Source organism: Colobus angolensis, unplaced genomic scaffold (genome assembly GCF_000951035.1).
Source record: "Colobus angolensis palliatus isolate OR3802 unplaced genomic scaffold, Cang.pa_1.0 Scaffold320, whole genome shotgun sequence".
Lineage (NCBI taxonomy): Eukaryota > Metazoa > Chordata > Mammalia > Primates > Cercopithecidae > Colobus > Colobus angolensis.
The window spans coordinates 2,401,902-2,419,106 of NW_012116489.1; the positions used below are offsets into that span (position 1 = coordinate 2,401,902).

The 17,205-nt window shown below is 32.6% G+C and overlaps 1 protein-coding gene across 3 annotated transcripts in view; it reads right to left on the bottom strand.

The window, feature by feature from the left end:
* KCNT2 (potassium channel, sodium activated subfamily T, member 2) overlaps positions 1–17,205 on the bottom strand; it is a 406,969-nt gene that overhangs the window by 177,057 nt on the left and 212,707 nt on the right. For all 3 annotated transcript variants that reach the window (XM_011951598.1, XM_011951597.1, XM_011951596.1), the window contains exon 13: positions 8,545–8,653. In XM_011951598.1, the coding sequence (XP_011806988.1) occupies positions 8,545–8,653 (109 nt within the window). The remainder of the gene's footprint in view (positions 1–8,544; positions 8,654–17,205) is intronic.

Sequence of the window (17,205 nt, forward strand, 5' to 3'; positions counted from 1 at the left end):
AGCATCAAGTATAATAAAAATATGATGTTGCTTTTCTTCTATTTCCAGTATGTGCAAATTTTTGTCAGAAACATGACTGATTTTTAAAATGCCGTTGTTGCATCTGTTGATATGATCATATAGCTTATTTTCCCCTTTAATGTATTAATATGGTGAACTGCTCTGATTTTAAATGTTATATGACTACTGTAGCCTTGGGATAAACCCAACAAGGTAACAGTATGTTCTTTCTGTATGTTACTGAATTGGATTTGCTACTGATTTGTTGGAAGACTTTTGCATCTGTGTTTGTAAAACATAACAGCTTGTGGTTTTCTTTTCTCACAATGTCTTTGGCTTTGGCCTAATCAAATAATGCTGGCCTTACAAAATCAGTATAAATTTTTTTCTCCTTTCCTTTATTTTCTGGATATAAGCTTGTACAGAACAGGTTTTATTTCTACCTTAATCACAGTTGGAGTTTCCCATTTATTGATATGTCTAGTCATCACAATTTGATACTGGCCAACGTCATACAACGTTTAAAATGGGGTGCTTCATTTTGGTAGAATTAGTTTGATATCTTGAAGGCCTGCTGGATTTTTAAACTTTCAAGGGCAGTGTTAGTAGACAAAATTCTAAGAAGTCAAACCTCAAATGAGATTATAGATGAAGTGGATATTTTCATTGCAGACTGGTGAGACCTCGACCAGGGGAGCTACACAACCCATCCCAGGAATCCTGACCCACAGAAACACAGATAATAGGTTTGCGTCATTGTAAACTGAAAAGTTAGTGGTAAGCTTTTATTACTGAAAACTAATACTGTTCTATTTAGAGTTCACTTTACTCTGGGGCTAAGTCAACCTTACTAGCAAACCACGTATCTCATAAGACTTCAAATGCTGTGCTGATCACCAAGGTCATTCAACTATGTCTGCTCAGAGTGTGAATATCTCCCTACCCTATTTTAGCACTGGGAATTGTTCCACTTACGATTCTTTGGTTGTTTTTAGACTGGCTTTTAGAGTTTCATTTTGTACATGTGTGACCTAATACTCAGAAAAAAACTACAAGGAGCTGTTTTTAGATTTCTGGTGCTCTTTTTCTGTGTCACTCTCTACTCTAGAATTTTTTTTTTTTTTTCCATAACATGATGGAACATTACTTGTGTGCTTGCAAACTATTTCATTTATTTTGGCATACTTTTTATTTTACTAGATTATATCATCACTCTTTTAAGTGGATCTTTTAAATCATATATTCTCTATAGTACAGTAATTAGATGTTATGTGTCAAGCACTGTGCAATCACTGAACATATAAGGCACTTAAACTCATATTCTGGTGCTAAATAGACATTGAAATGACTATAAATCAATTAGTTCAGTACTATAACAGAATTCATATTAAATGTGAACATATATGAAAAGGTGAGAGTAGCAAAGATAAAATGATATTCTTAATCTCCCTTAGTTGCTGCAGTCAGCCGATTTTTAAGTCTACAGAAAATATATGAAATGTTTTATGAATATGTTCTCATTCCCCATTTCCATTATGATAGCTCTCTCTGTATCTCTCACCTGGACAACTACAACAGCTTCCTAAATAATCACTCCTATGAGGTTCTTTTTGTCCTCCTCACTGCACTCAACATTTCCCCTAGAGTTATTTTTTTATCTAGTTAAAATGTTATGTCTTTACCTAATATTTGTATTATTCTCACACTACTTCTCCAACAAAATCTTAGTAAAATTTAATTCACAATCACATGTACACACACGGATGCATACGCAGTTGTGTGTGTGTATATGCACAATATGAAGTTCCAAGGCAAGGTGATTTGAGGCAATGACAGTTTTAACATCCCATTATAAGAACTGTCATCTCCACTTGCTGACCATCCTACTGTTAAGATCTCATTCATTCTTTTATTTAAAAAAGAAAAAAAAAAACATGTTAAGAGACTCTTTTCAAAGCAAAACCAATTACTTCTGGGATGGGGAAACTAAATCATGAAAGCCTTAACTGTCTATTGTAGGTGTATGAGATTGACTAAATTCATCAAGCAATATACAGTGAGACTAGAGCATAACTGGAATCACTGGTTTGATATACATGGAGATTGTGAAGGGCAGGAAAGGGGGGTTGTAAGGCTTCAAATAAAGCTCTGTGTAGTAAAGATAAGCTCATTGGAGTGGTATTCTTGGGAAGTATATAAAAGTGCATTGACTTTTTTAAAGGGTGACAGGTAAAGGCAATGAGAAAAGCTGCCACTGGAATTAACACTTATTACATCTAGTTCATCATTATGTCACTAGTGCCTAGAACAGCACATTGATCATAGTACAACTCTAGAAAATGCTCTGAAGAAGTATTCAAGAGTGATAGAGAGCATACCTGGTCTTTTTCATAAGACATTTGTATCAAGGAACCACTTGGCAGACTAAATATCATAGGCCTAGGATATGATAGAGTATGTCTGGCACTTTCTAAAAAAATAAGCGTTATTTTACTCTGGTACTTAGAACCAAGAAATTGGGTTATTGAAAATATACAACTATAAAAAACATTAATAGAGAGAAACAAAACGATTATTTTAGTTAATTAAAGTCATAAGTGGCCCACAAGAAAATGGCTTGAAATACCTAATGTCCAGTGTCAATTTAATCAGATGTCAAGGAAAATAAGCAGGAAAGATGGCTTGGACATCTTTTGCAATATTTAAATTTTAAAATTTTCACTTAAAAATAATCAATACCATTGTTAATTTCTTGTTTTTATTAAATGGACAATGGTTATATATACCACATTAACATTAGGAGAAGCTGTGGGATGTAGAGGGCATATAGAACTCTTTGTATTATCTATACTGCTTTTCCATAAATCTAAAACTATTTCATAAAAATGTTTAAAAAGAAATAAAAAAATTAGTAAAAATAAAATTTTGATTTAATACTGAATTTTAAAATACAGATTTAAGGAACATCTGAGGGACAATTGATAACATTTGCATATAAACTGGATTCATAAAATTACTATTGACCATTTTAGGGGTAAAAATTTTAGCATTGTTATGTAGCAGAATTTCCTTATTCTTAAGAAAGCTCTGCTGAAATAAAAATATGTGTGTATTTGTGTATGCGTACAAAGAGAAGACTAGTCAAAAGTGGCAAAATGTTCACAGTTTTTGAATGTAGATGGAGAGAATACTTTTTTTAATTGTATAACTGTTTTAAACAGTGTAAGTTTGATTTTTTGAAAGTAAAAAATAGTGAGGAATGGCATAAAAAATTAAAGATTCTCCAGACAGTGCTGGGTTTGAACATGGTCTTATGTTAAGTGGTTTCTGATGATCTCCACAATAATAAAAAAAGTCAAAGAGAAAAGGTTTCCATCCAAAAAATTGAGAATTTTCAAAGGTTTAATGTTTTATATTTTGAAAATATAACAACTCTAAGCATTATGTTCTTAAGTAGGTTGTAAAAATGAAGTTTAAAATGATGTCTATGTGGGTGTTATATGGGAAATGAAGAAATCATTCAGCATGAAAATCTCACACTTTACCATTTGGTGAAAGTCAAGCCTGAACATCCATATGTTATTTAGAAACAGCTAAGATGATTTCCAATATTTATATTGCTTGGAAATATTTTCCCACTCTCTTTCTTGGGTAGGAAAAAGTGATGCATTGGAATATCTAGTGATTTAGTACAAAATAGATGATGGCTAAGCTGAGGAAAACCTTCATTTTGTAGTCGAATCATTTCTCCAAGATATGTGCATATATGTGTGTGCACTTTAAATATTATTATTTTTATAATGGGAATCACGTTCTATGAAAGACACATGTTTAAACAATATTGTCTATGACATTGCTAAAACACATTTACTTCTGCCTGGACTTTTAACTTCTTATTGAAATTAAAAATGTTTTTTTAATTGTTAGAAGAACTAACTCCTACTATTCTAGTATAATTATGCATTCTTCTAGGCAGGTTTGAACTGTGAAGTACAAAGTATTTCATTCAGTCAACTCTTTACTGTTGAGATATGGTTCTATTTTTCATGAACAAATTGCAATCAAATTCTGTTATACATGAAATACCATAACCAAAGCATGGAAAATATCTCAAGGGTAGACTTTGGACTAAAAAAGAAGCATGGAAAATAGATAATTCACACTTTCATTCACTCCTTTGTTTTTATATTCTTTACTCCTACTTGTGGGTAAAAATTTGCCAATTTAATTTTTATTTCTTCTCATATCTGTTCAAATGAAGTGGGAGATTTTCGTAGGACTGAACAGTTGAAACAAAGTTGGATGAGGAACCTAAGAGAACTGAATATTCACAGACAACATAACACTTTATTAGGAAGATAGAGATACTGTGTTTATCTAAATTTAGCTATTAATTCACTCTTAAAACATTAATTCACCTCCCACTGATTTTCTGAGTAACTTCATCGGACTAGGAGACAAACAGCAAACTTCATTTAGCTGAAATTGATTAACTGGAGAGCACAGTTTATTTTTAAAGTTCATTCAAGGTTTTTCAATGAAGAAGTTATCTTCCTAGTAAAGTACATATTTTTTCTTTTATGGTTTGGGGTGTGTGCATGTGTGTGTGTGTGTGTGCGTGCATTAAATGATTGGGAAATGCACAGTAGAGAAGAAAATATGAAGTTGATTTCAGTCTGACTAAATGTTGAGCTACAGAAACGTACTTGATAACTAAACTTCCCCATAATATTGTGCCCTTTAATCTTGGTTTTGCAACTGAGGAGGGGAATTTATGAAGGGCTCCATAACATGGAGGCATAAGGTTTCCCCAGGTGATTATAGATCGGATATTTGACCCTAGAGAAGCTTTACTAGAATTGCTGCACCCACAAGAGTTTGACAGAGAATACAAGATGTTACAAAAACACATTTTTGTATTAGTCATGTCTATGGCACACTGCCATTGCCTCTGTCATATGTTTCAGTACCAATTGCCACTTCTAACAAAAATATTATATTGGTAAAAAAAAGTTTCTCACTGGAAAAAAAAATGATTTGACATAACCAAAGCTATACTACCATCTGACTTTTGAACCATAAAAGGTGACACAATTTATTCACAAGAAACAATCTTTAAAAAATAATGATATTGTGAAAGGGTATTGGCATTGTGTCCTGGTAAAAGAAAACGAGTTTAGGTTTACAATGGAGGTATAAAGATGGAGCTGCCTGCTGTGATACACAAACAGCAATCACTGTTGCAAATGTTTTGGGGGACATGAAGTGCAGCAGTAAGCTTACAGATACAACTTGTGAATACCCGGAAAGAGATGAAAAGGGACTCTTTTGAAATAGCCTAAGTGAGAGATAATGGGTAGGGTTGTGATGCCACTGTGGATTAGGTAATATAACCCATAGGACAAGATGTGCGATTGGATGCAGAGAAGGAAAACATGACTCACAGGTTTTTGATTGAGTTCTAAACAGATGGTGCTGAGAATAATGGGTGAGAAACAGGTTTTAGGTCAGAGAAAAATCAATAACTATTTTTCAACATTTTAATTTTAAGAGGGCTGTTAGAAATCTAATAAGAGATATTGACCATGCAGTTCAAGATTCAAAACTGAAGCTCACAGTGGATACTGAAGAAGAGTTTTAACTTTGCAAATTATATAAATAGATGAGTTGCTCTAAGGAAAAGGTGAATAGAAAGAAATAAATTCTTTTTCATTTTCCTTGTAGAGAATTTGATGATACGTGAACAATGACAATTTTATTTCTTGTGTTCCAATGCTTATATCTTTTACCTTTTTCCAGCTTCACTGCCATTTTTATGATTTCCAGAAAAATACTGAATAAAAGTTGTTTTAGTAGACACCTATGTTTGTACCTAAATGACAGCTTTTCAATATGTTATTACTAAATATAATTTTTTCTTTGTTATTTTGAAGATAACTTGTCTTAGGTTAAGAAGTTTTTGGCCCTAGCTTTCCAATACCTTTTTTTTTTTTTTAAGTTTTAATTGTGAATGAATGTTGACATCTGTCTCAAATACTTTACTACACTCATTAAAATTGTGATATGGTTATTCTCTTTTGACATAATGATCTATTTCTGGAATAATTTCAACTTGGTGATTATATATTCTTTTATAAATATATTACTCGGTTTGTTTTGCTAAAATATTTTATATGATTTTTCAACTCTGTTAACCAATTAAGTTAGACTCTAAATGTCATTTCCAAAACTATCCTTACTGAGTTTTGTATCAAGGCTACGTTATTCCCATTAAATGAGTTGAGAAGATATCTTATATTTTCTATTCTCTGAGAAAATGTGTGTAAGCTCAGAATTATATGCTTTTGAAATATCTCTTATAAACTGTTTGTAATACATTATGGGAAAGCCCAGCTAGACTTCCTCTAAACAAGTATAATATAAATTTGCCATGAAGATTACAAATAAGCACTCAGGATATAAATTATCCCAATTGCTTAAATAGGCATCACTTACTGGTGGCTTAAAAATTAAATACTTCCAAGTATCCTTTTTAGTATTATAATGACAAGAAGGGGTTGCTTCTCATATCATCCCCATTTTACAACTTGAAAAACTCGAGCTTAAAGACTTGAAGAAGCTTGAGGTCATGCAGTCAGTACACAGGACCATGAAATGTCTCAATCCTGAATTTGCAGTTTCAATCATGTTATTTTGACAAATTTATTATAAAAAGGACAATTTGCTGAAAGTAAACTTTGCTTACTTTTTAAACAGAAATTATAGTCATGATTATATTTCCACAATTTAGGGTAAACCAAAGGAGCTATTTAAATAAATGGAAATGCAAAGGTCTCATTTCATATCTTGTGAATATTGGAATCTGTTTACTTCATACATATGAGAGTACAAGGACAGGAATATAATAAATATTGTCAAGTAAATATGTTTTAAAATTAAAGTAATTATTATTTTATCACCAACAGTATTAGTTATCTACTGCCACATGACTAGTAACCTCCAAACTTCAGTGACTTAACCGCCATTTTATTTCTCAAAATTCTGTGACTTAACCGCCATTTTATTTCTCAAAATTCTGTGGGTCAGCATGATTCCTTGGGTTGGCTGGTAAGTAAGCTGGGAGCTGGACAGGTGAGGTGCTGGTATGGATGAGCCTCACTTTCCAAGTGATTTTTCATTCTTAGAGAGGCTAAACTGAGTTTCTTTATATGTGGTCTCTGAGCAATGTTCCCAAAACAGCAAAAGCAGAATCAGTATGGCCTTTTAAGTCTTAGCTTCTGTTGTTCCACAGTGTAAGTTTTGTTACATTATATTGGTCAAAGTAAATCACAAAGCAAACCCTATATACAAAGATGGGGAAATAGATTTCACCTCTTCATGGTAAAAAGCTGCAAAATCACATGGCAACAGGGCACAGACACATACAGCATGGTTTCTTGAGGGCTATTATTTAAACAATCTCTTACACAAACTAAGTGACAGCTTGATACACTGCCTTTTGAAAGGAAAAGTCCATAATTTTTGATATCATGCTGAGATATAAAATATATGATTTTGTTTTGAGAACTTCATACATCACTCCAAATTCTTTTTGTGGTATTTTAATGAAACTAGGATGCCTTCATCTTTACACGATATAAAAAGAGATCCTCTGAAATGCTGTAATCTCAGTCATAAAAGAATGTAGGCACTAATAAAAAGAATTTCATCAGGTGTCACAGTGAGAAATATTGAGACAAATGGTTGGGATAGAATTTGTAAATAATTCATTCATTTTGATGGTATTATTAATATGTAATATATAATAATAGTAAATATGATTTAAGTAATTATTATTACTTTATTATTAAAATAATGACAAAATGAGAATTAGAAAATAGATTAATGCAAATAGTTTTTTGTTTTTATTTTAGCAGTAAACTTTTTCAGCAAAGTTGATCTCTCTGTGGAAACATACCAACGGCGTGCTAAAGAAGGGAGAAAGAACTGAAGTCTGCTCTGAATTTTTGTTAAAATACACTCAAAATCACAAATTATTTTTCGAAAATACATATTGTTTTAAGGTCCTGATACAATATCCATACAATAGAATACTTAATATGTTTCAGATATTATTTATTAAATCCTTACTATTAACCCCAATAAAACAGAGACAATCCGTGTGGCCTTTTAATAGACAGGAAATAAGGTTCAAAATATTAATCTACCTGTCTTAAGTGGTGGCACTCAAATTTAAAGTCATCATTTTAAGATTTTACTTAGTGCTAATGTCATTACTGCCATTCAAAAATTTTTTCATAGCAAGTCATCACCATGTATATTTAAAAATTTTCAAAAACATTTCTTTTCTTAAATAATAGTAAGTAAAAATAAGATAGCCTAGTTACAAAGGTCTTTTTAATAAGCAGTTGGCATTTGATAATCATTTTCAGTTCTTTAGAATCTTGAATATTTTAAGTTGCCACTTAGTTCAGAGACTTAACTCTTAAACCACTATAGGAGTTTCAGGAAATTCAATGGATCTCATGCAAGATAAAAACTTACCAGCAAATTTGATGTGAAATTTATTTTCAGGCTTTAATATCTGGACATACAAAGGACAATTTGGAGCAAAATCTTTCACAGCCCATGCTCTCAAAATTGTTTGGTGATCCTGAAGTGATCAAAATAAAAATATCATAAGTTACAATTTTTATAATATATCAAGTAAAAGTAAGTGATCAGTTTGCTTTGTCACATTCATAGTTAAAACTTAAACATAAAATGTACTGTGAGGACTTGTTAAGGATACCTATTATTACCATGGAAGAAAGTAGTAATAGCTAATTTAATCATAACTAATTGCTAGCACTTAGAATATCAGAAAAGATTAAGAGAAAAAATAGCTAGACAGACTTAAAAACAATTTTCCTAGAAAATTCTGGCAGTCAGAAGGTTTCAGACATGTAGCAAAAGTAATAACTTGTAATAGGAATTTCCAAGGAGAAATAAAAAATGTATGTATAATAATAACATGCTTAGAAAATTACTTTTTTAAATATAATAGTAAAGGTAAAAGAATTTTGACTTGTGTGCGTATGTGTGTGTGTGTGTGTGTGTGTGTGTACCTGTGTGGTATGTTTGAAGACATAAAAAACTCTAAGATATAACAAAATGTATCAAAAAAGTTTTTAAAAAGACATTTAGACTAAGGAAGGGAATCAAAATCATGCTTAACACGAACTCCTTTACAGAGTAGTCACCCCATAAATTCAATGAATTGAAAAAAATCAAGGAAGATTATTAGAGAAATATGCCACACAGTTAGCTAATACATTTTTGAAAAGGAAGCACAGAAATGCTCTAGGATAGTACTGTCCATATAACAGCCACCAGGCACATAAGGCTATTTAAATTTGAAGTATCTAAACTTAAAGTTAAGAATTTAATTACTCAATCACACTAGCCACATTTCAAATACTCAAAGCTGCACATGGCTAGTGGCTGCCATGTTAGAAACCAGAGGTATATAAATTTTTCACCATCACAGAAAGTTCTATCTGACAGTACTATTAGTGGAAGGAAAGGAAGATCCAAAATACAGATAGGCGCAAGGGACTGTTTATCCAAATGCAGATAGAAGAAGCTGTTATTTATGGTTGGAAACTGCTATAGACAGAATGATCATTTCTTCCCCAGAGTTACATATTGAAAGCCTACCCCACATTGTGAAGGCACTAGGAGATGAGGCCTCTGGTAGGCCTCATCATGCAGGCAGTCATCATGAATGGGATTAATGCCCATATAAAAGACACCCAAGAGAGAGCTCCCTCACTTCTTCAGCCAAATAAGGATGTTGCAAGAAGACAACTATCTAGGAACCAGGAAGCCAGTCTTTATCAGACATTAGGTCTGCTGGCTCCTTGATCTTCGACTTTCCAGCCCCCAGAATTGTGAGCAATACATTTCTGTTGTCTATAATCCACCCAGTATATGCTATTTTGTTATAGCAACCCAAAATACGATAGTAACTTTAAGTTACATGAAAGTTGATGAATGGTAGTCGTCCAGCATGGTTTACATGGACCATATGCACCTTACAGGCAAATATCCAAATATCAGAATGAGCCTAATAATTCTACTAAGATTCATCAAGTGAATAATTGTTAATCCATTTTACATGCTTTTAAATCTGAGGTTTGAGGGTTATAGATAATTTAATGGAGGATTACTGTTATTTCTCTTTCACTAGAAGTACACAATTTTAAAGGAGAAGGAAAAAAATAGAAAATCAACCACTATATAAGCGGATGCCAAGTTATGATTTTTATCTTATTTTATTTCATTATGTTTAGTGTTGTTTTGAAGATAATGGGTTATTCTTGGGTTTTTAACCCTACTTTATCCTTCAATATCTAATTAGACTTGGACAAGTTAAAGTTCTTCATTAGCAAACTGTAGATATTCTGTATCTTACAGGATTTCTATGGTGAAATAGACAACACACATACACCTTTTATTAGAGGTTGGCAGTCATTTATTGAAAAAACATAAGTTGTTTTTCTTATTATGTGTATCATCTTAGTAGTAGCAGAAGTAATATAATGAAGGATAAAAGGTAAAGAAGAAAAATGAATTTCTTAGGAAAAATTTAAAGTGAGACTTATCTGCTGACACAAGCAAAAAATGTAACATTAATAATAAAAGAAGAAATAGAGGAGGTCAGGAGGTTTATCAATATGAAAGAATAAACTCCTAAAAAATTGTCCTTGCATATGACAACTATTAAAAAATCTGTAGAACAAGCATATAAAGGCCCTAGTAAATCAACTAAAGTAGGCAGAATTTAGAGGAAAATTAAAACTTGGAGGAAGTATCTTGCATGTCATAATTTCCATGTTTTTGCTGCTGTGACCTGAGGGCAGCTGTGCTTACCACAACAGCACAAGTTGGCTAAAACTCCAGAGAAAACCCGCCAGAACAACAAGGGAATGGAGCCTGGAGCAACCAGATCCACCAGAGACAGGAAAAGGGAGAGGTACAAAGAGAAACCACAAATTCTGTGAATGAGTGTAAACAACTTTGGCTGACCTTTGAACCATGAATGCACGGAGAAGCATAAAAACAATCCGAGCTGACATTTGTGAAGCACTCCCAACCCCAATGGTGATGGAGTTTTCTTTATTTTGAGTTTAAGCAACTTAGCCTGTGCTAAATTGAGAGCACTAACATTCTTTGGAAGAATACAGTAGAATCCAAGGCTCCGCAACATAACACAATATACAAAATAAAATGCAATATTATTTAATTCATTAATTTCCAGAAAAATGTGACCTATTTGCATGGGAAACAAACAAAATGATAACCAATAGCTACTAGACAGTCTGAAATGTTAGAATGAGCAGAGAAGGAATTAAAGCTTCTACTAGAACTATGATCAGTAATGTACTGAAAAACATGCTTGTAATTAAAAAAGAAAATTTCAGCAGAGTAATAGAAAGCATTTTTAGATTAAAAAGCCGAAGTTTATGAAAAAACGTATTCACTATATGGGCTTTGAAATAGATTGGGAATGACAGAAGAAAGGAGTCAGTGAACTTGAACATAGATCAATAGAATTTACCCAATTTGAAAAACAAAGAGAAGAGGTAAGGAAAAGGGAACAGAGTTCAGGAACTTGTGTAACACAGTAAAAAGATCTTACATAATATAATTGAATTCACAAAAAGAAAACAAAAGAGAAAAAATAGCAGAAAATGATTTGAAGAAATAATGACTAGAAACTTTTTAATTTTGTAGAAGACAGACACTTATAAGTTCAAGAAAATTAGCAAAATCTAAACTATATAAACAAAAAGATAACCATGCCTAGCCACATTGTATTAAAACTTTTAAAACACAAAAATGAAGACAAAATCTTGATAGCACCCAAAGAAAGAGTCATATGGCCAAGGACTCTCATCAAAAATTGTGAAAGCCAAACCACCCTGGAAAAAATTCTTAAGTTTAGAATGAAGGAAAAAAAGCTATGAAACCAGAACTTTGTATCTAGCAAAAACTCCTTCAAACAGGAAGGTGAAATAAAGGACTTTTTAAAATAAAGAAATCTAAGATAGGTACTGCCATTGGAATCATACTACAAGAAAAGTTTAAGAAAACTATATAAGCTCGAGAAAAATGATAGCAGGGAGAAGACCTTCAGAAATAAAACAAGAGTAACAAATGCTTAATGTTGTAGTGACTATAAAAAACATTTCCTCTTAATTTTTATAAAATATATAATCTGAATAAAGCAAAATTTATAATATTGTTTAGTGTAGTTTCTAATCTATGGATAAATTATTACATCTAACAACAATAACATGGGATTGCTGGGCATGGTGGCTCAAGCCTGTAATCCCAGCACTTTGGGAGGCTGAGACGGGCAGATCACGAGGTCAGGAGATCGAGACCATCCTGGCTAACACGGTGAAACCCCATCTCTACTAAAAAATACAAAAATCCAGCCGGGCGAGGTGGCGGACGCCTGTAGTCCCAGCTACTCGGGAGGCTGAGGCAGGAGAATGGCATAAACCCGGGAGGCGGAGCTTGCAGTGAGCTGAGATCCGGCCACTGTACTCCAGCTCCGGCAACAGAGCGAGACTCCGTCAAAAAAAAAAAAAAAAAAAAAAACCCAATAACATAGGACAGTAGAAAACAACAAATAAATGCAAGTTTATAATTTTAACAAATGGTATAAAAATGACATAAATCTGATATGAAGCAGTAAGAATGTGTATTGTAATCCCTAGAGCACTCACGAAAAAAAAAAATTCAAAAGGCATATCTAAAAAGTCAATAGGTATACTACATTCAATGCTTCACAAAACCAAATAATAAAAAATGTGGGAAAGGAAAAACAAAGGAACCAAAATCAGAGGAAACAAACAGAAAACAATTTAGATAGAGCTATAACTAACCATATTAATAATGATATCAAATGCTAATGGACTAAACATGTTGAAACACAAAGATGTAGATAGCAAGAAAACAAACAACTGAATTTAAAATGGGCAAGAGATCTGAACAGACATCTGACCCAAGAACATACACAGATTAGAAGAATGAAAAGACATTCAACACATGTCATTAGAAAGTTGCAAATTAAAACAGTAAGATATCACTAAACACTTTTCATAATAGCTAAAATCTAAAATGCTGAAAACACCAAATACTAGAGAGGACATAGATCAACAGGAAGTTGCCTTCATTGCTGGGAAGGAATGCAAAATGATACATCAATTTTGGAATACAGTTGGACAATTTCTTACAAAAGTAAATGTACCCTAACCAAATAATCCAGCAACTGGGATACTTAGTATTTACCTAAGTGAATAGAAAATGTAGGTCTCTACAAAAACCTGCATGTACATGCTTAAAACAACTTAATTTATAATTATAAACACTTGGATGTAACCAAGATGAACTTCAATAAATGAATGGATAAACCGTGCTACATCCATACAATGGAATATTCGGCAATGCAAAGAAATACACTATCAAGCCAAGAAAAGACATGCAAAATCTCAAATGCATATTGCTAAGTGAAAAAAGGCAATCTGAAAAGGCTGCATAATGCATGATTTCAACTATATGTCATTGTAGTAATGCAAAATTATGGAGATAGTACAGAGGTCAGTGGTTGCCAGGTTGGGAAAAAGAAAGGACAGAAGGATGCATAGGTAAAGCAGAGAATAGTTCTAAGACCCTAAAAATATTCCTTGTGATATTATAATGGTGAATGCATGTCATATTACATTTCTCAAAATCCACAGAATATACAATACAAAGAGTGAACCCTAATGTAAATTATGGTTTTTAGTTAAATAATTTATCAATATTGGTTCATTAGTTTCAATGAATGTGCCACAATACTGGAAGATAAAAATGGGAAAATGGGGTGTAGGGGGAGAGGAGTGTAGGGGGTGAGATATGGACATTCTCTATATTTTTTGTTCTATTTTCTCTGTAAACCTAAAATGGCTTAACAATAACAACAAAAAGTCTAGTTTAGTTTTTAAAAAGTAAGTGAGAAAAGCATGATCTGTAGAGTCACCAAACTTGGGCTCTAATTCTCACTTCAGAGCTTACAAAACACATGAGTACAGGGAACTTACCATGGATCTGATTCTTCTTACAGAAGTTTTAGTTATTGTATAATGGATGTGTGCAACTTGCTTTTCTTCTTTATCTTAACCCTTGGCAACAGTTGACTTGTAGATCACTGGCTCCCTAAAGCATCCTCCTTTGGTTTATCTGACACCACACACTTGGTTGTCCTTTGACATTCTTACCCCAAACCGAAATCATCTTGCTACTGGTAATCCTCCCTTTTCCCAAAGGAAAATACTACCGGATGCTAAATCATCAGCTTCTCTGTCTCATTTACCTTACATTTAGTGAGTTCTCAAATCTTGTTGATTATGCCTCTAAATATTGGTCTAATAGATTCCACTTTTCTCCAGCACCAGTGCCACAACCTGATCTAAAAACTTGTCACTTCTGGCTTGGAGTAAGGGCAACAGCCCCCCAGTCAGCCTATCTCAAGCTTTATAACATTTTTTCACTAATTCTGTAATGTTATCAGATGAAGTTTTTTCTAACCAAAATTCTTACTGTTAAAATCCTATAGTGGTTTCCTTTGTTTTGGCATCAAATTCAAACTTCTTAACAAGGCTTACAACCACCTTTATTAAACTTTCCCCAAACTATTTCCTCAGTCTTTGATTCTTCCACTTAGTGATAATGCACATTCTCCACTCAGATAACCAGCATTTCTCACCTAGGACCATTTGCCAAGAACATTCTTTACTGGTTCAGCCCTACTAATGCCTCTCATCCTAGCTAAAACGTCACTTATCTAGGAAGCCTTTTCTTCTGACTGCTGGTACACTAGGATAGATGATGCTACTTGATCCCATTGTATTCTGTATTCTGTAAACAATTAACCCCATCTAACATTTAGCATTTTTAAAAGTTGGTCCTCAGTAAACTATAAGCTTTATGAAGGCAAGGGCCATGTCTACATTTTGCTCACCCTAGCTTATTCCCAGAACCTAGCATTCATTTGCATATCACAGGTGAATAAGAAAAACAATATTTACTTCATATCGATAGTTTGAACACTAAATGTGATCATACAATGAGCATTAGGCATATAGAAAGCATTTAGTAAATATTTCAATTCAATGCCTGAATACATGGGATAAAGTACCTATTCTGAAATCTTCCTTGTTTTATTCATAATTTATGCCCTCACAAAACAGAACAAACATCAATAATTTTGAGTGGATCATTAAGTGAGGAAAAAAGAGAAGAGCTATATAACATGGCATAAATATCACATGAAAAATACAAAAGAAAAATTTTTCTAATACAGATAATGAAACTAGCAAAGAAACATGATTTCACTTCATTTTTTTCTAAAAGCAGAGGGTAAGATTGATTTTTTTTTTATTTTCTTGGGGACAAATTCATCCTTAAGTAAAATGCTCCATATTTCTAACCATAGAGTAAAATGTTTATTGTGATAACTTTAGAATAAAGTCAACATTATTGCCAATTCAAAAGCTTACTTCTGTTTTTCCTTATAGAGTAACTAAACTCATTTTGTACTCTTTCTGAAAGCTGAAGCACAGAATAAAAATGCTGTAATAATAAAGGTGGGTAATTTGGGACACTATCACATCATCTGGATGTTTATTGCTACTGTGAAACAGAACATTTTACAAAAAGTCAGTTTGCCTAAAAATTAAATTAGTGAAGAATGTCTCCATAAAATTCAACTTAATAAATTGTACTATCTAAAAGATATTGATTCTTGTTCTGAGGACTTATAATAAATCACTTTACCTATGGCAGGAATTATTTTACTGAAATCCAAATAACCCATTAAAGAACTCAGACATTTTAGAGGAAATTTTATACATGAATTATTTACCTATCCATAAATTTATAATTTTTATTAGACTCTCAATTAGAGTCTGTCACCTAGAAGTGATAAAACATTGGTTTCATCAAAGGCATCACTTTCCTTTCAATTTTTAATTTATAAAATCCATCTGCAGCACTTGAAAATTGATCTATTTACCCCACATACTTTGAGTATATCTTGCTAACTTATTCATTGGACACTTTATTTTTTAAGGTTACTAGTGTATAAAGTGAAACTGAATTGTAAAACTTAAAATAATATATGTAGATAGATTTGTCCAAAATTTATAGGTGATTGAACAAACTAATCGCAAACACTTATAAAGAACAAAAAAAGTCTTATGGCAATCTGGAAAACAAACCTATCTTGAAAACATTCGAATGTATTGTTGTATAAACAGTTCTTGCCAAATGTATTCCTTGCCCAGAGAACAATTTCTTCACAGATGTCCCTATGAAGACCTCACAGTAGACTGGACTCAAAAGCACCTTGAGTTCAGGGTCTATTTTGTTCATAATTAGAACATCCAGGTCTAATATGTAGACTGTTAAAAAGTATAAGGTTAGATTACATATATATCAGATAATATCAAAAACTGAAGGTAATTCTGATACAGAGGATCCATAGTATCTATCATCTATAACTAATTGACCTAACTTTATGACTGAAGAAAATGATACATTTTATTGTGATAAATTGTAATTGATGTCTTTAGAGAAGTAGGCTTCAAATATGATACATCCTTATTTTAAATACAAAAATAATTCAAAAGTGCTCTTAAATAAAAATACTTTAAAAGAAAACAGCCAAAATCACTAAAAAATATGCTACCATTAAAATATGTTGCTGCATTTTACAACAGAATAGCTGGCTATTAGAAAGTAGAACATCAGGCCAACTAGTTGTAGTCTAATTAAACTGTATCACTCACCCAAACCTACAGACTCGACAATGACCTAGTCTTCATGAACAATCTACACTAAAGTCAAAAAACAAAAAATTAAAAGAAGACTTGGTCTAGCATTCTGGGCCTCAGCATTCAAACTTGTATGGCTGTAAATATAATTTTGTCCCCCTGCCAAGTTTCAGCAGAAGGGATTTAACAGTGTATCTGGGACTGAAACATTACCTTGAGTTCTAGTTTTAGGAAAAAATGTCCTGCTTTTTCAATGACCTCTCAGGGACTGTAATTTTGATTTTGATTCCCACTCTTGTGGCTGAAAATGTATCACTCCTTACAGATACTTACTGAT